Source organism: Strix aluco, chromosome 15 (assembly GCF_031877795.1).
Source record: "Strix aluco isolate bStrAlu1 chromosome 15, bStrAlu1.hap1, whole genome shotgun sequence".
NCBI lineage: Eukaryota > Metazoa > Chordata > Aves > Strigiformes > Strigidae > Strix > Strix aluco.
In genome coordinates, this window is record NC_133945.1 from 5,297,494 (window position 1) to 5,323,957 (window position 26,464).

The 26,464-nt window shown below is 59.2% G+C and overlaps 1 protein-coding gene across 4 annotated transcripts; it reads left to right on the forward strand.

Annotated features, from left to right (window-relative positions):
• On the forward strand, positions 1 to 26,464 carry SRL (sarcalumenin). Of its 4 annotated transcripts, XM_074841120.1 has the most exons (8): positions 1 to 179; positions 8,914 to 10,116; positions 11,805 to 11,903; positions 12,720 to 12,815; positions 16,604 to 16,639; positions 20,788 to 20,904; positions 21,636 to 21,869; positions 22,659 to 26,464. In XM_074841120.1, exons 1-8 carry the CDS (start codon positions 119 to 121, stop codon positions 23,468 to 23,470), a joined length of 2,658 nt encoding a protein of 885 aa, XP_074697221.1. In that variant the 5' UTR covers positions 1 to 118; the 3' UTR covers positions 23,471 to 26,464. The 4 variants fall into 4 exon arrangements, with proteins under 4 accessions (XP_074697221.1, XP_074697222.1, XP_074697224.1 ...); XM_074841121.1 differs by lacking the exon at positions 16,604 to 16,639; XM_074841123.1 differs by lacking the exon at positions 8,914 to 10,116 and having other exon boundaries at positions 12 to 179.

Genomic DNA, 26,464 nt, shown 5'->3' on the forward strand with positions numbered 1-26,464 from the left:
GGCGGTGGCAGCATCTGTGCTGGCCCTGCCGGCAGCTGCCTGCCTGCCTGCCCTGCCCTCGCCCGCTGCCGCCGTATAAATAGAGGCAGCGAGCGGCAGGGAGCTCCTGGCAGCCACCATGAAGGGCCTCAACCTGCTCTGCTGCTGCGTGGCCTCCCTCCTGCTCCTCAGCACTGCAGGTACGGCTGCCCGCCGGGCTGTGGGGCCCCATGGGGCTGTGGGTGCCTGTGGGGCTGCAGGGTCCCTGTGGGGCTGTGGGTCCCTGTGGGGCTGCAGGGTCCTCGTGGGGCTGTGGGTCACTGTGGGGCTGTGGGTCCCCACGGGGCTGTGGGTGCCCACAGAACTGTGGGTCCGCATGGAGCTGCAGGTTCTCCATGGGGCTGCAGGTGCCCGTGGGGATCCCCATGGGGCTGCATGATCCCCATGGGGCTGTGGGTGCCTGTGGGGCTGTGGGTCCCCAAGGAGGCTGCAGATCCCCATGGGACTGTGGGTGCCTGTGGGGTAGTAGGTAGGTGCCTATGGGGCTGTGGGCACCCATAGGTCTGTGGGTGCCTGTGGGGCCATGGGTGCCTATGGGCTGTGGGTGCCCACTGGGGCTGTGGGTGTCTGTGGGGCTGCAGGTACCCGTGGGGCTGTGGGTGCTCACTGGGACTGCGGGTGTCTGTGGGGCTGGGGGTGCCCTGCAGGGTTGCAGGTACCTGTGGGGCAGCAGGTGCTGGCAGGGCAGTGGGTCCCCGTGGGGCTGTGGGTGCTGGTGAGGTTCTGGGGTGCCTGGTGAGCCCAGCCTGCGCCCCAGGGCTGGGTGGGAGGCAGGAGCAGGACAGGGTGGCAGGGGTACAGTCGTGCAGGCTCCTTGGCAGCTCTGCCAGGGCTGCAGAGTCACCCCAAAATGTGCAGGGACACACAGTGGGGGGGGCATGGGCAGGAGGGGCTCAAGGGGGTCATGGGGTGGGGTCCCCCCTCTGGAGCCAGGGTGGGCGCAGAGGCTGTGCAGCCGCCAGTGTGCCCAGAGTCAGGTGGCTCGGTTTCGGGCTGTGAGGACTTGGGGGGGGGCTGCTGGGGTGCTGGGGCACCCCATAGTCAGAGCAGGATGGGGTGGGCTGTTTGCCCTGGAGGTCTCACACTCCCCCACACCCCCCCCCAAGGACCTGCCAAGCAAGATGGGACTTTGGGTGACCCTGGACCCCCTTCCCCGGGCTGTCCCATCCCCGCTCAGCACCCCGGTGGCCAGCTGGGCGTCCCCTGGGGCCGTGCGGCGGGGCGGCATCGCTGGTACCCTTGCTTGCCCTTGAGTTAATTTGGGCCGGTTCTCTGCCTGGCCGGGCTCCGGCGGCCGCGCTGCCGGGAGGGGGGCGGCTAAGTATGGAAACAGCCGTGTAAGGGGACACTGTGCTCCCTGCAGCCACCCTGGCCCCCCCCGGCCGCCGGCCCCCCCGGCCCTGCGCTGCCGCGGCCCCGCGCACGGGCACCCGCAGCTGCCGCCTTCCAGCACCCGGCACCCCCGGCCCCACCGAGTTTTGGCCTTTTAAGGGCATTTTGCACCATTCTTGTGAATAAATGGGTTTTGGGGCTGGCGACTCACCCCGCTGGTAGTGGGGTGACTTCTGTGGGGCTGCGGGTCGGGTCTGGGGAAGGGGAAGGTGGAAGGGTCCTTTACAGGCATGGCTGGTGGCTGGTGACACCCCAGGATGGGAGGTGGCCCTGTGGGCCATCAGGGGCTTGTCCCCATAGTGGGTGACCACCAGCTGAGGCCGGCACAGAGGCTGGCAGGGCCTGAGCTGTGGCAGACAGCGAGGGAGCAGCCCGAGGGATGCCGTGGGGCTGAGATGGCATTGGGCATCGGCACCCTGCTCAGGCCAGGGCTGGGATCCCCCATCTCGGAGGAGGCTCCGGGGCCAGGAGGCAAGTTGGGGTCTGCAGCCTCAGAGCTGTCTCTGAGGGGCAGCCGGAGTCCCCGAGTCCCCACCCTCGGCACCTCCTGCTTATTGGCAGGTCCCGTATTTCAGTTTGGTCCTGCAGCTTTGGGAAAAAGATCTAAGCAGCGGCACATCTCCTGCCCATGGGTCTGCTCCACAGGGACTGGCGGGGTTTGCACAATGAGTTTTGCTTTTCCCTTGGCGCCAAGCTTGGCTCTTCGATCTGGGCTCCTTTGGGGTGCAAGAGGTGGCTTAGTGGGGTTGTTTTCCCATTTTTGGGCCTTGTCTTCCCCTTTTGGTGAGAAGAAGGCAGGGGCAGCCCAGTGGGGAACTGGAGGCTTCACCGATGCGTTGTGGAGAGGTGCAGCCCTCAGGGCGAGGGCAGCATTTAGTGATGCCTGGGGCTGCTGGGATTCTGTCACCACTCCCAGAGGCCGGGGATGGGAGGTGCCTTGCACTTGCACTCGGCTCATGCAGTCCTGGCCAAAACAGCCCTTGGCCCACGTGGCCAGGGCTGGCGAAGCTCCCCGGCATGGCCAGGAGCCCTGGCAGGGGCCAGCTCCCACCACGGGACTGGGCGATGGCTCAGGCCGAGGGCACTTGCCGGCTGCTCCATCTCTGCTCCTGCCCGGGGGAAGGTGTCCTTCTCCCCACACTCACACCTTGGGCACAGCACAGCCATCCCTTCCAGGCTGGGTGGCCATACTGAGTCCTGTGGCCACTAGGAATGGGTCACGAGGATGCCCAGCCATGGCACTTGGCAGCTTTGCCCTGGGGAGCCCTCGCCCCCCTCCAGCCATCACGGATTTGAGTGGGAGGGCTATGCCAGGCTGTGCCATCACCACCTCCAGGCTGGGCGAGGAGTTGAGGAAAGCCCTGGCACATCCTGCAGCAAGTGCAGGTGGCACTGTGGGGCTGGCACAGCCTTCTCCTGGTGACAGCAAGTGTGGGCCACCACCCCCGGGACTCCTCAGCCACAGGGTGGCTCCATCACCATGGCCTCATGGCATCTTGGGATGTTCCCCATCACCCAGGACATGTCACCTTGGGGTGGGCTCCAACATCTGGAATATGTCACTTTAGGGTGGGCTCCACCTCCCAGGATGGAACATCTTGGGGTGGGCTCCACCACTTGGGTTGTGTCACCTCGGGTGGGCTCAGGATCTATGGGGACTTCCCACCCCGACCAACCTAGGGCAACCAGGCTCCCCAGAAGTGGGGGACCACTGTGTCCCAGTGACACCCCACTGGACTCACTCCATGCCCCCCCCAGCATCAGCACAACCACGGGTACCACTGCTGTTGGGTGCAGGGGTGGTCACAGTGAGGCAAGGGGCTTGGGGTGCCACAGGCACCCACAGATCTTGGTTGCTTGTGACACCTACATCCCTGTCACACACCTGGTACCTCGCCTGGAGGAGATCCCGGCTCACATGAGTGCCCCATCTCTCTCCCAAACTTAGCTGAACACAGCAAGGCAGATGTCAGGCAGGTTGGCTGTCCTTGTCCTGGTGTGTAGGTGACAGCCAGCTGGGCAGGATGGCCAGGACACCTCGTTTGTGCCTGGCCCTGGAGGCACAGGGGCACCAGCAGGTCCCTGTAAGATGGCACCGGGCTGGGAGGGCTGCGCTGTGCCCAGGGGCAACGCTCAGTGGGCTGCACTCTTGCCATGTCCCTGCCGTGTCCCCACTGTGTCCCCCCTCGCATCCACCAGCCCCACGCAGACGCCCACTCCCTGTGCTGGGCGTGTGGGCTCGCTGGGGTGCCGAAACCCCAGCCCGGCTGGTGGGTCCAAGGGTGACCAAATCGCTCATAAAATTGCCCGTTCCCCAGGCGCCGCAGGAATAACAGCAGGCCCTGGTGCTCTGGCAGGGCTCCACCGGGCTATTTTCAGCCTGCAGGGACATTTCCCTTGTAAGCGATAGCCCAAGGAAGCCGGCGAGCTCCGTGGGGGCTGGCGGAGGGGCCGGGGAGTCTCCGGCTGGGCACCCCGAGACGGGCTGGGGCATCGGCAGCAGCAGCACAGCCCTGGTGCCAGCTGGGTGTGTGGCTCGAGCTTGCCCACATCCCCGCTTGTGGGGACATGACGTGGAAAAGGGCTCAGAGCCACGTGGCTCCATCCCTGTGCGATGGCTGAGCTGGGAACCCCCGTCCTGCTGCTGGGGGTACGGGTGAGACCCCCGGGGCTGGGTACCACTGCTTGGCACAAGTGGGCAGTGTCTCTGCCTGGACATTCCCAAGGGTTTCAGGATCTTGTGGGAGAACAGATCATCAGGCATTAAAATCCAGGCTGACAAGTCCAAGGGCTCTCCCTGTCCTGCCCAGGTGACCAGGAATCCTTGAGATGACCAAAGAAGAGGGATGGGGAGTCTTCACCCAGGAAGTCTCACACTGAGTGCATGGAGGATATTCCTTGGGAAGCCCAGGGAGGGTTGGTGAAGCCTCCATCACTGGAGGCCCGGGGACAGGACTGGGGACTGGAGGAAGGGACTCCCCCAGCCCCAGCCATGGCACAGCGCTTCCCTCGGGTCCTTCAGCATCCTCCTGGGCTGCGGAGCCCACAGGGGCCACCACGGGTAGGTGTTCCTTGATGTACAGCCTGACAGCTGCCTGTGCCAAAATACCTGCTGTTTTCTCACCATCTGCTCACTTACGGACTCAGATCTCCCGTGGCCAGGGAGTGGTGGCTGCTTTATCTTCCACCGCCCTGATCTTTGCGTCTTCTGCAAGTCAGGAGTGCAGGTTTTCTTCCAAATCTTTAGGGTGGGCGCCCTGTGGGGAGACAGTTGAAAAAACACCCCACAAAAGTGATTCCCCATTTTCATCTCTATATTTAGAAAGTTCCAAGCCTGGTTTTAATCCCTTTGGTGCACCCTGGTGACATTTCTTTACCCTTTCTTAATCAAAATATCGTGCAGTTCTAGCCAACTATTTATAGAAATCAAATACATTTATATTTTTTTCAACTAAACTTAAAATTTGCTCCACAAATGAGGTCAAGGTTAGTCTGACAAAGCTGTTTCCTATATCCCTGCTGGGCTCTGCATTGAAAAACTGGAAAATATTTACTTGTTGCTGATGCCTTGGGATCACGAAGCCTCTGGGATGGGATGCTGTGGCTTTGGGGTGCACAAGGGTCTGGAGAGCTAACCCCATCCTCAGCTGCTCTTGTTCTTGTGTCTCCTGGGCTTCTTGAGCCACTCTGGGACACTTTCCTCTCCCAGTTGGTGAAGGTGTTGGCCTGGCCGGCTCCAAGCTGGTGCTGGAACCAGGCTCCTGCCTGCCCCAGCTGCCGAAGAGCTGCTGTGTGAAATGTGGGCAGTAAAACAACAGCACTTCATCTGCGGGGCTCGGCAGCGGCACGGGGCTCTGCCAGGTCGGCATAGAGTGTGAAACTGAGGCATGGGAAGAGCGGGAAGGAGATGCCATCCACTGCTGCGCTCCAGCCAACACCCAGGGGTGGGTGTGCAAGGCTGGGGTGCCCAGGCCTGAGCCTGGGTGAGGGGCATGGACCCTGCTCTGGGCTCCCCTGGCCCTGCCTCCCACCTAGGAAGGGTTAGTGCTTGCAGAAAGGTCAGGCTCACAGGGCTAATCCACCTTGACTTACTTTTTCCAGAAGCCAGGCTGCTGTCTGGCAGCAGCACAGAGCATCGTAATCCCCAGGCGCTGCACCCCCTCCCAGGCAGAGCCCCTCGCGGGGGCAGCTGGTGGCCGGGGCAGGCTGGGGCCGACCCTTGCTGAGGGCAGGGTCAAGAGTCCCAGGGCCACTGCTCCTTTGGGTCCAGCCACTTTCCTCGAAGTTTTAAAGGGTTTCGGCAGCGCAAAGCAGAGCCTTTGGGCTTTGTTCAGCCTTGCCTTTCCCTGAAAAGGAAGGGGCAGACAGATTTGGGGTGCAAGCTGTCCCCAAAACCTCACTGGGAGGACAAGGGGAGAGCAGGACTTGCAGGAGCCGGTGGATAACTCCCCTGGGTGCTGCAGGGGCTGGGATGTGGGCTGGGGAAGGGGGTGTGTGAAAAGCCATCCCCGAGGCACTGCACATCACCGGCCCCACGCTCAGGGCTCCGATTTCTGCTGGAGGGGGAGCGCATCCCTCCCAGGGCCACCTGTGCCCATCTGTCCCTCCTAGCCAGCCCCTGCCCCGGCGCCATCCCTGGGGGCTGTCCCTCCTGCTGGACCCATTTCGGCACCGGGACCTTGCTGTTCCATACGGCCCCGCACAGGGATGGAGGGGACACCGTGGCAGCATCATGTTCAGCCTCTGGCGGCCATCCCTATCCTTTCCACACGGGTTTTTCCTGGGTGCAAACCAGCCGTGGCATGCTGTGGCACACAGACCCCCGCCATGAGCTCTCTGTCCCTGCAGCTGTGTCCTGGGGTGCTGTCACCTCTAGGGAAAGGGTCCCCAGGCAGCTGACAGCCCTCCCAGCCCTGCAGTTGGGGTGTGAGATTTGGGGTGGGCAGGGACAGCGCAAGCCAGGGACCCTCTGGGAGGTCAGGTCCCCAAGGGGAGTGGGGCAAGGGCTCTGCTCTGATGCCACCCGGCTGCTTGGCACATGCAGGGTGCGAACAAGGGGAGCCCCGGTGTCACTTTACAATGTGGCTGTCCCCAGTCCCTCCCGGAGTCCACAGAGACCCACAGGACAGGCCCCAGGTGTGGATGTCACCCTTGGCTGGCAGCAGGGTGAGGGGCTGGGGTCAGCGGCCGAGGGGGCTGGTGCTTCGCCGTCCACACCCTGCTGAGTTCCTTCTGATCCCCCCGTACAGTTGCTGGGCCGTATTTTTAGCCTCCAGCAGACGTGTGGAGGGTGTTAAGCCCATAACCTTCGTCCCATTTTGCTGCTCATCGGCCGGCCATCTGCAGATCAGCACAATTTGCCTTGGGATGGATTTGGAGACCATGTAGGGGAAACAGGAGGGAGAAGGAGGTGGAGAGGGAAGAGGGACTTTACGTAAGACCTTGAAGGTCACAGGAAATAAAGTCTGTGACCAACACACAGGCAGAACCATCCCAGTTGGAGCGCCTGGGGAGTATTTCCCTTTTCCCACAAGGGAAGGCTCATGTGGGTGCTGGGGTCGCCGTTGTGCCTGAGCACAGTGGGTGATGGCACTTCTGTCCCCCTGCATTGGGACAGAGGGGACACACAAACCCTGGACAAAGCCCTTGGGATGCGTGGGGTCTCCTTGCCTGGCTCCGCTCTCCCCACTCCCCAGCCTTGACCCTCCCTCAGTCCTCCAGATCACCAGCTATTTTGGGGCCAAGCTGAGAATATCCCTGCCCCTGTTGGCCGAGAGGACCCTCAGGAGACCCAGGCTGGTCTCCAGGCCGTCAGGGCCTGGCAGGGGCATGCTGGCCCCCAGCCACCTGAGGCTTTGCAGGTCAGACATAGCACGTTCCTCTTCGAGTGGCTCCCAGGAAGCTCCGCACCCCTAAGGGGTCCCAGGGGTCCCGCAGGAAGGTGACCTGAAGGAGAGGGGTGCCCTGGGTGGGAGGGAGGCGGGTGGGAGCTGTGCGGGGCCCGTCTCCCTCTGGCTGGGAGATGAATTTGGAGCCTGGAGGCACCTGCGAGCCGCGTGCCAGCAAAGGACGGGGGAGGTCAGCGAGGGCAGGTCAAGGGTGACCCGCGCATCCGGTTTTGGCAGGGCAAGGGGCCGCAGGGACGGCTCCACCGTGCCAGGCTGCACACGAGAGCGACTGCAAACCCTGGCAGGCCGAGGCACACCCCGTCCCTCCCAGCCGCCTGTCGCTGACACAGCTGGTCCCCCGGTGCGAGCCCCCCACTGCCGCCTGACTCCTGGCTAACAGCACCGCCAGCCCCAGCACGGATAGAGATGCAACCGCCTGCCCAGCATCCCCAGCCACGGCAAACTGGCTGCAGCGGGCAGAGTGGTCTGGGGGTGGCACTGAGCCAACCCTGGCTCAGCTCCCTCTGCCCTCAGCCACCGCGGTCCCCCGTGGCCAAGCCCAGCGAGCCCCAGCGCAGGGGCCGGAGGAGAGGGCTGGTTGCCAGCCGGCTGGCTGTGCCCAGCACTGCCCGTGCCCAGCGCTGCCCGCTCGCCTCCCTGCAGCCTGGGTGGAGGTGGCATTTTTTTCTGGTTGGCATCTGCTTGCCAGCTGGAGTACAAAGGAATTATTTTCCTCTGAAACGCTTCCCTGGTATGCAGGCATTAGACGTTTCGGGGGATTATTTAGACTAGCAGCAACTGTTTGTAATGGAGACAGTATAGCCGGTGATCTTTTATTTTTGGCACCCGTTGACTAATGTTAAACTGCAGTTGGAGGCCTATGGAAAATACGGATGGCTTCTCCCAGGCCGCAGAACAAACTTATTGTGTCCCCGCCAGCCGCACAGCACGGCAAATGCTTTCCTAGTGAAGGGATGCTCACAATAAATAGCTCCCGAGCCCTGCTGCCGGGGTCAGGCCCTGCCTGCGCTCGCCTGCCTGTGGAAAGGCAGGGCCCCGCGCTGGGGAGCACCTCACCCCTTCCTCCCCGTCGCCCCGAGGAGCACCTTGTCCCTTCCTCCCCCTCACTCCTTCCTCCTCCTCCCCCTCACCCAGCCACCCGCCATGGCCAGCGCGATGCTCTCCCGAGGCAGGGCTGGGGAAGGACCCTTTTAACCTGCCAAGTGCCCGTGGCCCCCCATTCTTATTCCTTTCCCCCCCATTTTTTAGGGCTGCTTTGCCACCTTCCTGCAGCGCTTTGCAGTGGGTGGCAGCCACGGCCCCAGGCAGCCATGGCCAGCGCAGCCATAGGGCCCCCTGCTAGCATTGGCTTTGCTCCCTCCCAGAAACCACTCTTTGCACCCAGCTTCTTGCAACAGGGACAGAAAATTGAGCTGCAACTAGAGAAGGTTTAAGAAAGAGTTTAAACCTCTTTGTAACAGCCACAAATCTTCCCTCAGGGCCCCCCCCCCCGGCACTGATGGGGGGCCAGTGGGTGCCCCGGTAGCCACATGCCGGCGCGGGTAAGACTGACTAAGCTGTTCTCATCGTTTAGAGCCACATGTCCCCAGAACGGACCATGTCGGCAGTGCTGCCGAAAGCCCCTTGCCAGCCACAGAGCCCAGGCTGGAGGAGAAGGCAGCTGACAGCAGCCCTGAGGAGGACAAAGACGGTGGCCCTGCCAACACCTCCTTGCCTGGCACCGCTGAGGAGGGACACAGAGAGGGGGAGGAAGAGCTGGCGGGTGGCCTGACCAGGGACCTGGGGCCAGGGGATGGACAGCTGGAGGAGACCACCATGGAGAAGGAAGGGCCCAGCAAGGTGCAGGGCCCAGGGGCAGACACCATGTTGGGCAACCCTGAGGCAGTGCATCATGAAGGGAAATGTGGGTCTGGCCCACAAAATGGCCTCTGTGCCCGAGAGGATGAGGAGCCAGGTGTCAAGAAAGGAGCCTCTGAGGAGCAAGGGCAGCCTGGCGAAGAGAAAATGAAGGAGCCAAGAGCAGTGTCTGCTCCCGAGGCAGGAGAGGAAGGGGGTGAGCAGAGCTCAGAGGAAGATGACGAGCAGGGGGAGTCTGAGGAAGATGAAAATGATGAGTCTGAGGAAGATGAAGGTGGAGAGTCCAAGGAGGAAGGAGAGTCTAAGGAGGAGGAAGAGTCTGAGGAAGATGGTGCTGGGCCAGTGGGGCCCGAGAATGGAGCTGAAGGGAGTGACAAGGAAGCAGTCGGCGCTTCTGGCAAAAAGGTCCGTGGCAAACCAACAGCTGCCAGCAAGGGAGAAGCCAGGAATGGCCCTGCCAGCTGCCATCACCCACCCTGTGACAACACAGCAGAAGACCTGCCAGCAGCGGTGGAAGACCCATCAGCAGCAGAAGACCTGGCAGCAGTGGTGGAAGACCCACCAGCAGCAGTGGAAAACCCACCAGCAACAGAAGACCTGTCGGCAGTAGTGGAAAACCCCCCAGCAGCAGAAGATCCACCAGCAGTGGTGAAAAACCCCCCAGCAGCAGAAGATCCACCAGCAGCAGAAGACCCTCCAGTAGCAGAAGACCCACCAGCAGTGGTGAAAAACCCCCCAGCAGCAGAAGATCCACCGGCACCAGAAGACCCTCCAGTAGCAGAAGACCCCCCAGCAGTGGTAAAAAACCCCCCAGCAGCAGAAGACCCCCCCGCAGACAAGCCATCACTGGCAGAAACAGAGAGCCCACCTGGCCACAGTGCCCACTCAGCTGCCACCGAGCTCCGGCACAGCCAGATAGGTTGGAGTCTTTTCTTGTTGGTGTGCTGTAGCGGCGAGAGTGACCTACTATCAACCCCTGGCAGAGCTGAGCTTGGCACATTAAACTGCGCCTAGTGCATGGCCCTCTCCTAACGCTTGTGCTTCCCACGCCTGCCCCTAACCGCTGCACGGCTGGGCCGGCTGCGGGCATCAAGGGTGCAGGCAGGAGCCCACGGACGCCCGTGATGCAGGCGCTCGTCGCAGCGATGCCAAAGCTGGCTGACATTTCCCTCGCTGCACTTTAAGTCCATGATTTCTGCTCTGGGCCATGGACATGGATAAAATTTTTAACACCCAGACCCCTTTCAGCACCTGCAGACCTCTTAAAGGCAATTTTAATCTCCATCCTCAGAGTTCTCCGGTCCCGCAGCTTTCTTGATGCAGGGGCAGGATGCTGCCTGGGCTGGTGGGTCTCTTGTCCACCAGTCCTTGCCTCGTAGGGAAGGTGTGAAGAGCTAATTCAGCACCGGCTCTGGCCACATTTGGTCAGTGAAAAGCTAGTTAAAGAAAAGGGACACCCCTCACCATGATTTCCTAGAAATGCTTGTGGACTTTGGCCCATGGGTTGGGCAGTGACCTTCAGACCCAGCTGTCTTTTTCTGCTTTCATCTGTAATGTCCCAGCTCAAAAAGTTCCCATTTGTGCAGAAAGGGAAACCCAGTTTGTTCTCTGTGGCTTTACTTGGCAAGTCAAAAGGTCTTCCTCAGCCCAACACTCGGTAGACACTCAACACAGTCCCAGGGTTTGGCGGTGCACCTCTTGGCCCAGGCATCCCCAGCCCAGCCAGCCAGCCCGTGTCTGTCCCCAGACCTATCCCCAAGTCCCCACTAAAGCCCGACCCAGCTCCCGATATCAAAAAAACCACTTGGAGCTGCATGGGACCCCCGGTGTGCCAGCACCTCCAGGGTGAGGACTCCTCTGTCTCCCTGTCTCATGGACACCAGGGTGCCTACTGCAGGTGGAGGCAGCTGCCTCATGCTCCCTGGGCCTGGCACGGAGCCGTGGGGTCCCCAGGGCCACCCTGAGCCAGGGCCTCATGCAGAGGGCTCCAGCCTGGTATGGGGGCAGAGGCAGGAGAAGCGGGAGGGGATGACCTCGCTGGCAAAGGTGAGGCAGCCAGCATGGGTCAGGCTGGCCAGTCTCTCAAGAGCCAGCCCCAGCCTTGCACATCCTCATGTCTCTGGCTCCATGCGTAATTTTTTGGGGGAGCGGACAGACAGAGAGGCAGAGCAGAGCGCGCCTGCAGCCGAGGCTTAGCCCTGCAGGAGCCACAGCTGCGGGGGAAGCGCCGGGGCGGGCAGGGGCCCCTCGGGCTCCAGGTGCCACGCGTGCTCGCACTAAGTCCCAGCCCCGGGAGCCCCTTCCAGGCACGTCCTTCGCATTCCCCATGAGCGGCCGGCCCTTGCTCCCCCCGGGGAGACACGGCATGCCTCGCTTGCCGGCCCCCCCTCGGAGCCAAGCAGTTGCCCACGACGCTTCCCCAGGCAGCCACAGCCCTGGCAGCCCCCGCCAAGCCTCCAGGAGCCTTTGCAAAAGAGAAACCCAGCGGGTCTGTGGGCTCGGGGTGTGTGTGCTCCCCCGTGCCCTCTCACCAGCAGCAGCTTGTGTGAGCTCCTGTGTGGACTCCCCCCTCCAGCAGTAACAGGTCTCCTTGCCTTTTTCCTCCAGAAGAGGTTGAAGATGCCAGCGAGCCGACCAAGCGTGACCGGTCCCACTTGGAGAGCACCCTCAAGCTGAACGAGGACAAACCTGCTGATGATTTCTCAGGTGAGGGGGCCTGGGTGGCACCGAGCCATGCATGCCCTGCTCCTTCAGTCCATGCTACCCTGCAAGACAGGCTCCCTGGCAGTCTGCTGCACCAAGAGCATGGATAGGATTTTCTTTCCCTAGAGTGTTTTAGGTTTAACCTCACTTCTTATAGGTCCAACAAAACCATTTCTTCAATAACAGCCCTTTTGCTGCTCTTGGGGTAACATATTTTAGGTGTTTTAAAGACAGCCCCAAGGGCATTCAGAATTAGGAGGATAGAGAGGCTGAAAGATGTAGATGGTGAATCAGCCCAAGCCAGCCGCATCCCTGCCCAGAGAAACCTGGGGCAACTATAATAAAGGGCTGGGATTTTTATTCCAATTATTTATTGGGTTTTGTATTATAAGGCTTGCTTCTGCTGGCCTCATGAGCAGTCTGGACTGGAAAGAAAGTATAAAACCTGCTGTGGAAAAGTCTCCTTCTTTCTTCTAGCAAGCAGTTCAGGGGCTGTGCCAGTGGTCCCTGGCACCGTGGTGGTCTTTTGGGATCATTGGTGCTGAGTACTAAACAGCATTAATGAGAGATGTTCCTTCCATCAACTGCTGGCACGTGCAAGACTGGCAGCAAATGGGGACAGTGCCCAGCAGGAAACGGGTATCAAAATGTATGACTGGGATGAGTTTGGCCAAGATTTCAACTGTGAGCCAAGTCCCTTGATCCACAGCTGAGTCACCCTCGAGATTTGCAGGGAATGCCCAGCAGCTTACCTAGGAGGGACTAGGTAAGGGTGGTGGGGGTTGCCTTTCACCCATCCGCACGCTTCCACCCCTGCAGGAGCACTGCAGCGGCTGAGGAAGATCTACCACTCCTCCATCAAGCCCCTGGAGCAGTCCTACAGATACAACGAGCTGAGGCAGCACGAGATCACAGGTAATGCCACAGGCACTGGGGTCTCTGGCACCATCGGGTCATTGGGATGCAGATAACAGCACGGAGAGCAGATCATGGAAAGGCTCGGATAGTTTGTCTTCCTTTGCAGCTTCCCAAGAAAGCCACGAACATTCTGGGCTTAGAGGACGTGCCCTAGTGAACCCAGCGGCAGGCATTCCTGCATCTGCCTTAGCCCATCTGCTGTCAGGACCATCTGTGTAGGCTGAGCATTGAACTCTGCCTGCTTCAGGTCCTCCACCTGCTCAACATCAATGCCCTGTACCCGTGCCAAGCAGAGATCACGGCCCAGTGAAACAGGCTTGGCAGGGAAGCTTAGGACCTCTCAAGGCTGGGGATGAGCTTCCTGGAAGTGGCTGGAGCTGGCATCCTTCCTGCTCAGTACGGGACACAGCCATGTGGGCCGGGTATCCCTCAAGCTCAGCAGCCTTCACTCATCCTGGGAGTTAGATTTTCCAGCCCTTGGCAATTAGACACATTGGATCAGGTGAGCAGGTCCCTGTGGTCACAGGCATTGTCTTGGGCTGAGCCCCAGCAGTGCACGTGTCCCCCCAGAAGAGGAAAGTGCAACCCTGGTCCCAAGATGCTCACAAACTACAGGAAGCTCTTGTGACCCATAAGACACAAGCAGCCTCATTTTCCAAGCACAGATGGCTCAAGCCCAAGTCTGAGGTCCCTGTTCACTGGGGTAACTCTCCTGTGAGCCCCCACTCGTGCCCTGTCTTGAGCCAGGGCCAGATGCCCCCTGTGCCTTGGCTGGGCAGGCAGGGGATGCTGGAGTCCCTGCTGCCTGTGTCCCAGGGCTGCATGCTCACATCAGCCTCCTGCCAGGGTCCCTCTTTGTCCTGAAGTTCTGCTTCCCTCCCCAGGTTTCCAGCCTCACACACCCTGGGGCCAAGCCCTCCCTCCTGGCGAGGCAGGACCTAGATACATCCTCCACGCAGACCTTCCTATTGCAGCTGGACTCTGCTCATGCACCCACGCATGATTCCTACATTCATCTGGGACACATCTCCTTAGAGCAGAACCCCTGTTTTACAGGCACCCCCACTGCAGCCCAAATGCAACTCCTAAATCCGTGTCAGACATTTTGTAAGTGGGCTGGAACATCCCCATACCCAGCCAGCCCATCTCCAGCTTAGAGCCAGTGGAGAGCACGGGGGACCCATGGGGCAGGGACAGGGCTGTAGAGTCCTCATCACCAGCCCAGGTCCTGTCACCTCAAGACACAGAGCACCCTGGACATCATCCACCACGCACCCACAGGGGTTCTGGAGGGGGTGTTTGTAGGTCTCATAAAACCCGAGCCGTGCCTAGCTGCCTCCCTCAGCCAGCCCCACGTTGCTGCTTTTGCCTGCCTCGCTCTGTGCTGCTCGCCAGCAGCTGGGGACCACGATCTCTTGCTGTGTGGGAGGGTAACTGGGGGATCACAGCAACATGCCACGCATCAGCCAGCATGGGAGGAGTGCCCAGCAGACCGTCACCCCACAGCTGCTGTCACCCACCCAGCCTGTCCCCTCCCTCACGCAGCCAGCACAGCACTGCCATGTGCCTGGGAAAGGAGCACCACGAGCTGTAGGGTCGGCACCCTGGGGTGCATCCCCACAGCCTCCTCAGCTGGGGCACCGTGCAGCGAGGACAGCCCAGCCGTGCCCTGTCCCAGCTGTCTCCATCTGGGAGCTCACAGATTCAGCGACACCCCGACCTCCTCTCCAAGCTGCTTTGGTCTGTGTTGGTGGCATCTGCATTTACTGTCAGCTCAACCTGGGACACTGTTTAGGAGAACATTTGGGGTTACAGGGGAAGCTGGTGGGCTCCGAGCCTCTAATCCTCACTTTGTTTTCCACTGCCAGAGAATGTAGACCCCAGCCTCAGCTCCCAGCACACAACCCGTTTCCTGGCTCAGGGCATCCCACCCTGCCCTTCAGTCATCCCATGCCCAAGCAGGCATCTCCTTGCTCCCTTTTTGGGAGGAAGCAAGTGTTTCTCCGGCCCCTGCTGGCTTCCTCCCTCCTAGCTCCTGAGGAAACAACCACTAACCTTGTGTTTTTCCAACCTGAGGCCCCTCTCAAACCCAGCTCCTGAGCAGGACTCACCACAGACAGCAGGTCCTAGTGTTCCTCACAGCCTCATCTCACAACACTCCACTTCACCATGAGGAACAACCACCCCTCAGACTCACAGTCGCCCAGGTCAGCTCCCAGCACACCCTATTGTGTCCTACGTGGCACCCTCCCTGTGGTGCAGACGCAGCCCCAGAGCTGGTAACCCACAGTCACAGCCTCCTGGCCCCAAGGGAAGGGCACGTGGGTGCTGTGTTCCTTGCAGCCCTTGGCTCAGCCATGAGAGGCCCTGACCATGCTCCCCTCAGAAAAGTTTCTCCTGCCACCAAACACCTTGAAGCATCTCTGGCACCCCAACCATACCCTGGCACACACAGCCCCATCCTGGAAACCTAAATCCCTCGTTAGCAGTGTAATTAGAGAAACCTGCAAATTAGTTAGAGGATTGGCTCAGGGAGCCTTGACCTTGCAAGGCAGGTGAGGACATAGTGGGGCTGAGGGAGCCTTCTCAGCTGCTTCCTCTGCATGGTGCCTCTGTCCTGAGTGGGTTTGTTGCACTGGCGGTGCCCCTACAAGCTGGGAGAGGCCCCCAGCCTCTCCCCTGCACCCACCCCCCATGGCAGGGGGGAGGCTGGAGGGCACAGAGCTGCCGTCTCAGCTGGCCGGGAGGAACGGGACAGCTGGGAGAGCAGTGGGACAGGCCTGTCATGGAATATGTGTGACCTTTGGAGGTGTAAGCCAATATAGAGGGGTGCCGTCGCAAGCACCTTCGCCCCTCCATTATGCGGCAGCCCTTCATTTTGTCTCCCTTCCCATCAGCTCTGCTCGTACACACCATCCGGTGTAATCCAAGGAGCCCCTCTGCTCCCCACGGCTCACAAAAACACCCGTGTAGTTGAGTGTCACCTGTCCCGGCGAAGCTGCGACTGCCACCATCAACCTAAGACTCTGACATGTTGGGGTGCATCTAAAAACTCACCCCACATCCTCTGCTTGCAGCGGGCTTAAGCCTGGCAGGTGCCATCCTCTGTTCCCTGCCTGCCACCCTCCTGCACCTCCTCTCTGCCATCCCACGTGGGTGTGGGCACGCTCTGTAGGGGCTGTACCTAGCTCAGGGGTGAAGGACTCTCCCAGTCTGGTGATGGGAAGCTTGCTGTGAAGTCACGCCAGTCTGTGGTGCATGCTGGTGACCCTCGTAACTGTGTATGTGCTGATTACCGTGCCTGGATAGGGACTGACCTCGCAGTTGCCCTCACCAGCCACCCCGGGGCTGGATACGGGTAATCTCACCACTGGGGTGGTCAGGGCACTTGTCGGGGATGGTTGCTGTCCTAACCATGGCTTGTTGGGCTCCGTTTGCTCCGTGAACATTGCTGGGGAAAGCAATAACTCCGCTAAGTGGGGCAGGAGGGTTGGGGTGCTGTCTCAGATGCGGCAGCTCTCCTGGGGCTGCTCCCCCAAGCCACATCTCTGATGTACAGGGCAAGTTGGGGTTCAGTGCTTGTCCTGGTAGCTGCGGGTCTCATTGCTCACAGACTGTAACTCCTTCTCTCCTGCTGGGAATGTGGCCGTCGCTGGCTTTTCCTGCCCATGAGAAGGCCAGGGCCAGTCTTTAGCTCCCTCCTCGGCCTGGGACAGACCCAGGCAGCCGCATCCCTCCTTCGACTCACGGTACCTTTTCTCTCTCCCCGTGTCCCCTGCTAACAGCTTACCCTGGACGCACCCTGGGTTCCTCTGCCACAGGTTGGTATCGCTGCCTGCTACCTGCATGCTGCCAGCGCTGCCTAAGCTCTTCGCTGGCCTCCAGCTTTCCTATTCACCTGCCCCAACAGAGCCACACTTCCCAGGCACCAAGCAGACCCCGGTACTTGGCATCCCATAGCACCCACCGGAACCAGTGTCCCCAGCCCTTCCAGAGCTCAGCACATGGGTCGCTGTGCTTTGTCCCTGACTCTGCATCCTGACAGCCCCCTCCCTCCTGCAGTCCCCAGGCTTTGATACCTTTCCCTCTTGGGTTAAGACTCAGGAGGTTGCGTATTCCTCTAACCATGTTTAAAGGCATTTGTGGTGGACCTGTGGGTTGATCTCTCACCCCGGCATGAACCGGAGGAGCCCAGCAGATAGCCCACCCTATGGAGGGGAGCTCTTCCCACCCTTCACCCTCCTACGTGCAGAAACTTTCCCGAACCCTTGATCCACCCCCCGGCTGCAGTTTAAGCCCATGAGCCCACAGCAGCTGTCCCAGTAACACAGGCTGGCCCCTGCGCAGCGGCCTCAGCCCCCTCGGGAGCCGGAGCTGGCTTCTCTCCCTGCCTGTCCTGCTCGGGGTGTGCTGTCAGGTCCTCCCCAGAGAAGCAGGAGATGGGAGACGGGCCAAGAAATGCCAGCCAACACCCAGCCCTTCCCCTGGGTCCGGTGCTGGGCCACAGGGACAATATCTCTGCTGAGATATGAGGCAGGGAAACCCCATCTTCTGCCCCTCGTGTCCCAGCCCACGGCCCTGCTGCCAGATCCTGCTGAATCGGGCTCCTCCGCGCCCCAGCCCCGGACACGGCAGAGCCCTGCCAGCACCTGGAGGGCCTCTGGCTCCCTGGTGTGCCAGCGTGCTGGCAGCGGAGAGGGTTGTAGATATATATAGCATATTTCAGAAGCTGTCTTATCTGCATCTCTAGCTGCAGGCGCACACACGCGTGCTGCTTGTGTGGGCGTACGAGCACGGCGCAGAAGCAGGCGCAGGCAATCTGCAGCCACGTGTGGCTTGTCCCTCCGTCTGCGGGCACACGTGCTGAGTGGGTACTCGTGGCTTTTGAAGCTTCGGGAGCGAGCTGGCCAGCCCTCCAAGGGCTGCTGGGTGGCGCATCCCTGCCATAGGCAGAGCGGCTGGCGGGGTTTGCGGTACAGGGATGGGGTGGCAGCGTGGGTGATGCTGGGAGAGTCTCCCCAGGTGTTTTAGCCTTCCTGGGTGGTCTGAGGACAGAGCAAGACCTTCATGCCCATAGCTCAGTCTGAACCAGGAGAGGAAGGAGTTTTAGCTATGTCCACTGCTTGGTCTAACATCCTCAGGACTGACTTGCATGGTGGGGGTGAGCCAAGACCAGGCACTTCTGCTGGGTGTGAGGACAAGGAGGGAGAAGACCCAGCCCAGGGTTAACCCCACCTAAGAGCAGCAGCGGTCCCACCCAAGGGCAGCCTGGCTTTGCAAGGAACCTGGAAAAAACTCCCAGAAAGACACTGCTTTAGGAAAAAAAATCTATTTGGACATCCAGATTGCTCCTACCCCCATATCTGAACAGTCCAAGGCAAATGCAGGCTCTGTGGAGAGAGATGTGACCTTCCTGGCCTTGTTTGCCAGGTGCTTTGAAGGATTGCAACATGCTTTACTCTGCAGCTTAGAGAAGCTCTGTTTTAAGCTGCTGTGCTTTAAACAGGACCACGGACCCCCCTGCTCACAGGCAGGGCCTGATCACTCACCAGTGTGCAACTGCTCCTGCAAACGCCACCAGCACTTGCCTGGCTGGAGCTGGGATGAGCTTGAGCCGGGATGAGCTTGAGCTGAGAGCAAGGCAGGCTGGGCTGGGAGCGAGCAGCCACAGGGTGGCTGGAGAGAGCTGCCGTGATGGAGCTGCCGCCATCCCTGCCCTGCAGCTGGTGAGGACTGACTCTTTTATCCTGACTGGACCATCAAGGCGACCCAATTCGGTGCTGACAGAGACAGTGCGGGGACGTAGCAGGGACAGACACCAGGCCAGCACCCTCCCGGGTGGGAGATGCTCTCTGCTCTCCCAGACCCTGGGCAGCAGTGAGGAGGACCCATGCATGGCCTCACATCCTTGGGGCTGCTCTGCTACCTGGAGAACTGCACGGATCCAGTGCCTGGTGCTGCCCACAAAGCCCATGGCGTGCCAACACCCCGCTCCCAAAGCAAGGGTTAGAGATGGGCTCGACGAGCTGTCGGTGACCCAGCCGGGGGGGCTGCCTGCATCGCTGCCCGCCCCGGCAAGGCAGGGCGGAGGTGGGGACGTGAAGCGGAGCCGGGGTGTTCAGGCTGCCTGTGTTCACACAGCCACGCCTGGCCAGGTACGTGTTACGAAAGAGCACGCGGGGACCCGCCTCAAACCTCTGGCACAACATCACAGGGGATAATAATAACAATCATCATCCGAAACCCAATTAAAACCAGCAAGCGAATAGAGCAGCAGTGATAGAGTGGCACAGAAGAATGAATAATAACAAAAGTCTGAGGTTTCAACATTTGTTTTTTGTCCCGTGTGAGAAGACAACGCTGGATCCCCGCGGCTTGCAGGCAGGGAGCAGGCAGCAGGCAGGGCCATCGCCTTGCTTTGGATGTGGCTGCCCTGCTTTGAGGAAGAGAGCTGAGCTGCATGGACGCAGCTGTGCCCCGTGGAGAGATGTCCCCAGCCCATTCCCTTCCCCAGCGGTGACATGGTGGCCCTGCAATGGGCAGATGCAGGCAGGAGAAGGCTGGCACGCTCTGCCCAAGTCCGGCACCCATGGTTGGGTGGGTTGGGTGCGGACCCGCCATGCAGTGCCTCCGGCACCCTTGGGAGCAGGAGCTCAGCACCATGTGGGCTTTGCGGCTCCCCCAGCCTTGGAGATGGATCCCTGGCTTGCTGGAAAGCTGCTGGCTCCTGCGTGGGCAGCAGCCACAGAGCATCAGGGTCTCAGCCACGGCAGGGAATAGTTCTGCCTTAGGAGCAGGGACAAAGAGAGGGTGTCAAAGGCAGTGTGTGTCCCCCAAGGGCATCTCCTCGCCCTGGGCCACAGGGGAAGGCTCAGCTCTGGATGAGAGACAGCAGATCCCAGCTCCTTGAGAACTCACTCATCCAGTTTTCACTTCCATTTCTGGCCTGACTTGGGCTTGAGCCGACTTGCAGGCTCCCGGCTGTCCTGGGCACAACTCGGGGGCTGGTATGGGCCAGAGGCTCTCTGGCTCTACCGACTGGCTGCCCAGTGGCTTGGGGGCTGGGTCGAGCAGTGTGGACATAGGCTGACTGCTCGAGTCCCACTCGAGCAGGGATTGCTCCTGGAAGCAGTGGCTGCGAGTATCCAGGGACCTCCATGCTCCTGGACTGATCATGTGGCAGGGGGACAGGTCCTCATGGGCCCACCACCAGCCTCCTTGAGCCCCTTAGCAAACTGCAGGACTTGAGGAGTGCGGGGTGGGGACTGTTCATTCTCCTTCTGCCTTTCCCCAAACCCAACGTGGGGCCGTTTGCCCAGCCTGCCCTCCCCACACCGGGCTGGAGCCTCACACCCAGCCCACACGTAGGCAGGGACCTTCTGCTCGTCTAGAGGGCTCGAACCACAACCTGGGGGCAGATCCCTGGGAGGTTATGGTGGGAAGGCTTGCAGGCAGCTGGCACGAGGCTCACACCACGCTTACCGCGCACAGTGCCATAGTGTTGCTTCTCAAACCATGCCAGCTCCTTTTGCACGAGGCATTCGTCTGGTTGCAGCATGGCCAACCTCCTTCGCATGTCCCGTGCTTTGTGGCAGCTGCCTTCAGACAACACTCCCCACCGCAGCCAGCCCCAAACTCACTCCAGCTAAACCAGAACCAGAACGAGACAAGATTTAAAAGATCTTCAAGTCCTCTCATAGTCTAAGAAGGGCCAAACCTCAGAGAATGTCAGACAGGTGAGGTGAGGTCTCCTGCAGAGCATGGTGACGTCCCGCTCCTATAGACACCGGGGCCTGTCGCTGGGCGATGCCTTGGCTGGCGAATGGCTGGTGGCCCCAAAAGGGTGGCTGTTTCCCCGGCAGCATCACCAAGCTGCTCAGATGGGATGCTCGTTACAGCTGGGAGTTAATCGCACGGCGGCGACAGCTATTGTTTCTTCACTTCCTCTTGTTATTTCCCCTCTCCGCAGATGGGGAGATCACTTCCAAGCCAATGGTGCTATTCCTGGGACCATGGAGCGTCGGCAAATCCTCCATGATAAACTACCTCCTTGGGCTGGACGACACTCCCTACCAACTCTACACAGGTACCACGCTCACCGCTCGCTCCCTGCTCTGCCAAGGGCGTGCTGGCACCTGCATTTCTGCATCCAGGCGGTCAGTGGCTCCTGGCCACATCTCTTTGATTCCCCTCGTTATGGCAGGGAGGTTGCAATCTGGTCCATGTTGCCTGGCTGCGGTGTCACGTGGAGGGAGAAGTTCTCCACCACCACTCAGGGCCTGTCCACCCTCCCCCAGGAGGAGGAGAGGATCTATCCCCGCAGCGTCCCTGTCCCACAGCACAGGGCTCACTGCCTCCGACCCCGACCGCGAGAGCAGCAGTCACACCACGAGGGCAACTCGCCTTTGTCTTCTCCCCTTTCCTCCTCACGTGGACCCAATTAATTCATCTTCCCAGGAGAAAAGTCATTCCCCTTCCCTCCTCCCTGCTCCCACGGATGTCATCTCACAGCTGAGGGCAGATGTCCGTGGCCAGCTCTGCGCTGCGGTAATGAGGGTTCCCAAGAGGTGTTTCTTCAGGGCGCCTTGTGCAGTCAGACCACTTCCAGAACAACCAGTCCCCACAGAAAACAGCCCTGCTGGCATTTTCTCAAGAGGTTTGGCAAGAATTTCATAGGCCCGCTGCTTGCCTTCCCCCAGCATCTCTTGGCAAGCGAGCAATGCTCCTGAACTCCCTGGCTAGTCTCAGGCCAGGCCTGTCATGTCCGTTGCCCTGCATGGATTTCACAGCTCTGCTGCTCCTCTCGTTGCTGGGCAGGGGCAGAACCTACCACCTCCGAATTCACTGTCATCATGCACGGCCCCAAGCTGAAGACCATTGAAGGCATTGTGATGGCTGCTGACAGCGCCCGCTCCTTCTCGCCCCTGGAGAAGTTTGGGCAGAACTTCTTGGAGAAGCTGATAGGGATCGAGGTGCCCCACAAACTGCTGGAGCGAGTCACCTTCGTGGACACGCCAGGCATCATTGAAAACCGCAAGCAGCAAGAACGAGGTAGGGGTTTACTGGGTTCATCTAAGGGACTCCAGAAAAGGTGCCATAACAATGCGAGATGACAAAGATGGCTGAAGCACAACGGGGAAGAGCCTGAGGCTAGAAAAGGGGTCTTGCATTGGAGGGGATGGCGACGTTTGTCTGCCCACGGCTATGGCAGCAGCAGCTGACACCTGGGAAACATACCCAAGTGTCATCAGTCAGAGCAGCCATTTCTGCTGTTTGGAGGTGGGACAGACAGGCGTTTCAGCAAGGTGTCTCTTGGGGCCTCTGTGGGCTGTTGATTGTCTGCCTCAGCTCAACATTTAATGTCCCGTTTGTCAGCCCTGGAGCCAGGCTTTGCCAATGGTGGGTGCTACAGCAGGGCCCAGAGAAGCACCAGTCCGTCCCCACAGCACCTGGGCTGCCAGGACAGATCAGCAGGGCTTCCTGACCCACTTGGTGCCCACTGGGGAAAGCAATGATGTGGCCAGTATCTGCTCACAGGAGCAGCAAGAATCTGTGGCCAGCAGCAGGGAGAAAGAAGGTTTGGAGGTGAGGCTGAGGGAGACACGTAGTCGCAGGCCCAGACACACAGGGATGGGTTTTCATGCCAAGAAACTCTGAAGTGTTTTCAGCACATGAGAAACAGGTTCTAGGCTGCATGGGAAGTCTGCTGGGTCTCACACCCTGTTCAACCCAGACAGGATGTGAGGCACGGCAGGCTCAAGGTTTATCTGTCCCTTGACCTGAAGGGACTCATCCTGTGCTGGCCATTTCTGCTGGATTTCTTTCTTTCCTCTCCTCAAGGTTACCCATTCAACGATGTGTGCCAGTGGTTCATTGACAGAGCTGATCTCATCTTCGTTGTCTTTGACCCTACCAAGCTGGACGTGGGCTTGGAGCTGGAGATGCTGTTTCGCCAGCTGAAGGGCCGCGAGTCTCAGATCCGAATCATCTTGAACAAAGCCGACAGCCTGGCTACCCAGGAGCTCATGAGAGTCTACGGTGCCTTATTCTGGAGCCTGGCTCCTCTCATCAATGTCACAGAGCCACCCAGGGTGTACGTTAGCTCCTTCTGGCCCCAGGAGTACCATCCGGATACCCACAAAGACCTGTTCCTCAAAGAAGAGATATCACTCCTGGAAGATCTCAACCAGGTGATTGAGAACAGGATGGAAAATAAGATCGCCTTCATACGCCAGCATGCCATCCGGGTGCGCATCCACGCCCTTTTGGTCGATCGCTATCTACAGACCTACAAGGACAAAATGACCTTCTTTAGCGATGGAGAACTGGTGTTCAGGGACATTGTGGAAGATCCTGACAAGTTCTTTATCTTTAAGTCCATTCTGGCAAAGACCAATGTCAGCAAATTTGACCTCCCCAACCGCGAGGCTTACAAGGACTTCTTTGGCATCAACCCCATCACCAGCTTTAAGCTGCTGTCTCAGCAGTGTTCCTACATGGGAGGGTGTTTCCTAGAGAAGATTGAGAAGGCCATCACTCGCGAGCTTCCCGATCTCTTGGGAAGCATCGGCCTGGGGAAGAAGCCCAATGTTCTCTCCTGCGACATCACTGGATGTGGTGAAACCCCCAAAAATCGCTACAGGAAACCCTAAGGTGTTCTGTAATATAACCATCCACGTGTTCCTACCGGTGAATGAGCTTATGTCTTATCTGTCCAAGAAGCCGTGGTTTGTTAACCCTTTGAGTGCCATGCTGGCAAAGGCTACTGTACGATGAGGACTTTGAGTCATTGACATTGATGGCAGGGGAAGATGGGTGGGCATAAGAAAGAGAATAAAAACTGTGAATTCCTGACATTTTATCTTTGTTCTTTTGAGTAGAAGGCAATGTTTAAGCTGTAAGTATGAGCAATGCACAGTGAGCTAGAACTGTAGCTGCTTTTTCACTGGCGCCAAGAGTGCGTGAACAGGAATTTCAACCTCTGCATCCCCGAAGCCGGCAGGGAGCGAGAATGAGGGCACAGCGTGAGAGCACAGGGGAGAGCAGTGACACACTAACCCAGGGCATCACCAGGAGCCCTGGGGGCAAAAGCGCTGGGCAAGGAAAGAGAGGCCAGGTCCCAGCTGTTGTTTTCAGGCACAAACATTCTACAAATCTCTGCAAATATTGATCTTGTTTTTCTTTCTGAGACTTTTAGGTTGCCCAGTGAGTTTTCCTTTCGCATAACAGCTGAAATGAACTTCTGCAGCCTTCACCTGGGTGTTTGCTTTAAGAAGGGGCTTTTGCAGGGGCATTTGTAGCTCCAGACAGGTAGCCGTGATGGGATTTGCAAGTCCATGTCAGAGGAAGCAGTGGGCCAGAAAGGATCTGAGCTGTGCTGGAGGAGGAGGGCCAGCTCCCCAAATCACAAAGTTCCACAAGGAGTCGTGAGCAGGTTTTCCTCCCCCTGGGCCAGCATGGGGACAGGGCACTTCATCTCCGTGTGTGCCATCAACCGCAAAAACCCATGCCGGCAAGTCAAGCCTGTGGAACAGCAGGGGTCCGAGGATTAAGGGTTTGGTAGTTTGACCTTGTTCAAGTCCATGTTGCTGTTTTCTCAGTCAAACCCCTGTGGTTTTGTGCTCTGTGGAGGGAGGCAGGAACAGGGGGCTGCATCCTTTTGCCCATCTGCTAATCTGTTCTCCCTAGGAAAACCCAGGCAGGTTTCTCTGGCTTGTTCACCAAACTTCCCCCATTTTAGCCACGATTTTGTTCTCATCTCTGTACATCAGCAGTCAGTCCTGGGAGGAGAACGAATACTGCTTTGGAAACACCCAAGCAGGGTGAGGTTCCCTGTGAACAGCCGACCTTGAAACCCAGCAGTGAAAGCCAGGGGACTAGGGGTGGCCTCATCAGTGGGTCCTCACGGCCAGCACAGCTGGCTGCTGAGCCAAGCACAAAACAGCCAAGAGGTAGATGTTGCTCTGGATGGAGACCGGCGCCTTCAAGCCCACCAATAACCTGCTGAACATTCTTTCTCCATTCTCCTGCCAAACGACGACAGCTAGCACTGTTCTCCAGGAAACCTCTGGAGCAGAGGGACTTACCTTTGACAGGAACAAGAAGATGTGCAGGTGCTGGGTGAGGCAAGAAAAAGGCAAAAGGATTGAAAGAGGGAAAGAGAAAGGTGGGAATGGAAGGCTCTGTTGTGATGGGAAGGGTGTGAAGGGCAGCGTCCCTCATCTCCACGTGCCCAGAGGGATGTGAGCTAGGGCAGAAGGTTCATGGAGCTCCACGTCCCCCAGCACTGAGGCCAGGCACTGTGAAGAAGAGGGCTCCTCAAGCCCAGGTGAGTCTGGGGGGATGCGGCCCCAGGCACTTCCATGCTCCTTGTCTCTGTTTCGAGGTGGGACTCTACCTTTGAACTAATGAAGACAAGACCCAGATCTACATCCAAGCATGGGAAGGGGCATGGCTTGTGCAGAGGGATTTTGCCTGCAGCGCAGAGAGGACCAGAGGTACAAGTGAAGGCAAGCAGAGTGTCAGAGAAAGCAGCAGCCAGAACAGCCCGGAGAGAGGTGATGTGCTCGTGAGTCAGTGCCGTGAGGTCTCAAACCTGCCCCAGGGCTGCTGCCCCCCTCTGCTGCTGTTCCTTCTTCTTTCATGTACGTGACCCCATCGCTCACTGGCGTCCCTCTCTGTCTCACCCACTCCTCCTCACCTCTCACTCTCCTCCACAGGGCTAGTCTGCATGGTTTTCTTAAGAGCTAATGGAATAGAGACACGACAGAAACGTGCTAATAATGTCACTGTTCCTGCTGCCACAGTGTGTGTCACTGTCACGGCAAGCAAAGGCCATCAAATGTTTCTATTTACAAGCACCGTATTGTGCCATCTCTTTCCTTGCTGCCCTGTTCCCCCAAAACCCGTGGGCTCTGGGGTACCCAGGGAAAGGCTCCCCATCCCAGGAAGGAGCTCTGACTCTCCCTTATGCCCTTGAACATGAAGGCACCTTTGCTCTGCTCTCAGGCCGCTCCCATTGTTCTCCTCATCCCTTTTCTGTTTTCCTTTTGTTCTGCTTTATCCTCCAGCACTCGTTGCCTCCTTTCCTCCCTTTTTCTTCCCTTCAGCACGCGCACGCCCTGTGCAAAGCCCTGGTGCCCATGTTCTTGATGGGGCTTCCCTGTGACAGCCCAACCCCTTTTTCCCCTCCCCGATATCACACGTTAGAGTTCTCTTCCCAAAGCGATGGCAGCAGTGGTCTGAAGCTGGGGCTGTTTTCTGCTCCCTGTGATGCACGCTGACCTGGCTCCTTGCTGGCTTGGGGAGACACCGACACCAAGATGTTTTCTCTCCTGCGGATCCAAGTGGCTGTCAGTCCCAAGAGGATTGAAGTCCCCAGCCCAGCTATCTCCAAGCTTTCTTAGGGGCATTCTGGAAAGCTGGGACTGGAAATGGGGAGCAGGGAGAGCTTTACATTTTGCCAAGAAACCCCAAGCCCCCGTGCCCATGGCACTGACGGGGGTGAGCGTCTTGCCCGAGAGCATTGCAGGAGGGAGGGAGCTGGGACACAGGCCCACATAGATGCCCATGATCGTGTGCATTGGGCTAAAACTGTCAGCTTGAACATCAGCCTGTGTAATAAAACCCGATATTTTCCAAACATA

Bases quoted from the DNA above. Each gene is read 5' to 3' on its own strand.
- SRL (XM_074841120.1), top strand. From the start codon at position 119: ATGAAGGGCCTCAACCTGCTCTGCTGCTGCGTGGCCTCCCTCCTGCTC. The intron at 12,816-16,603 runs GTAATGCCACAG...CCCTGCTAACAG, and splicing joins GAGGCAGCACGAGATCACAG to CTTACCCTGGACGCACCCTG. The intron at 21,870-22,658 runs GTAGGGGTTTAC...CCTCTCCTCAAG, and splicing joins CCGCAAGCAGCAAGAACGAG to GTTACCCATTCAACGATGTG.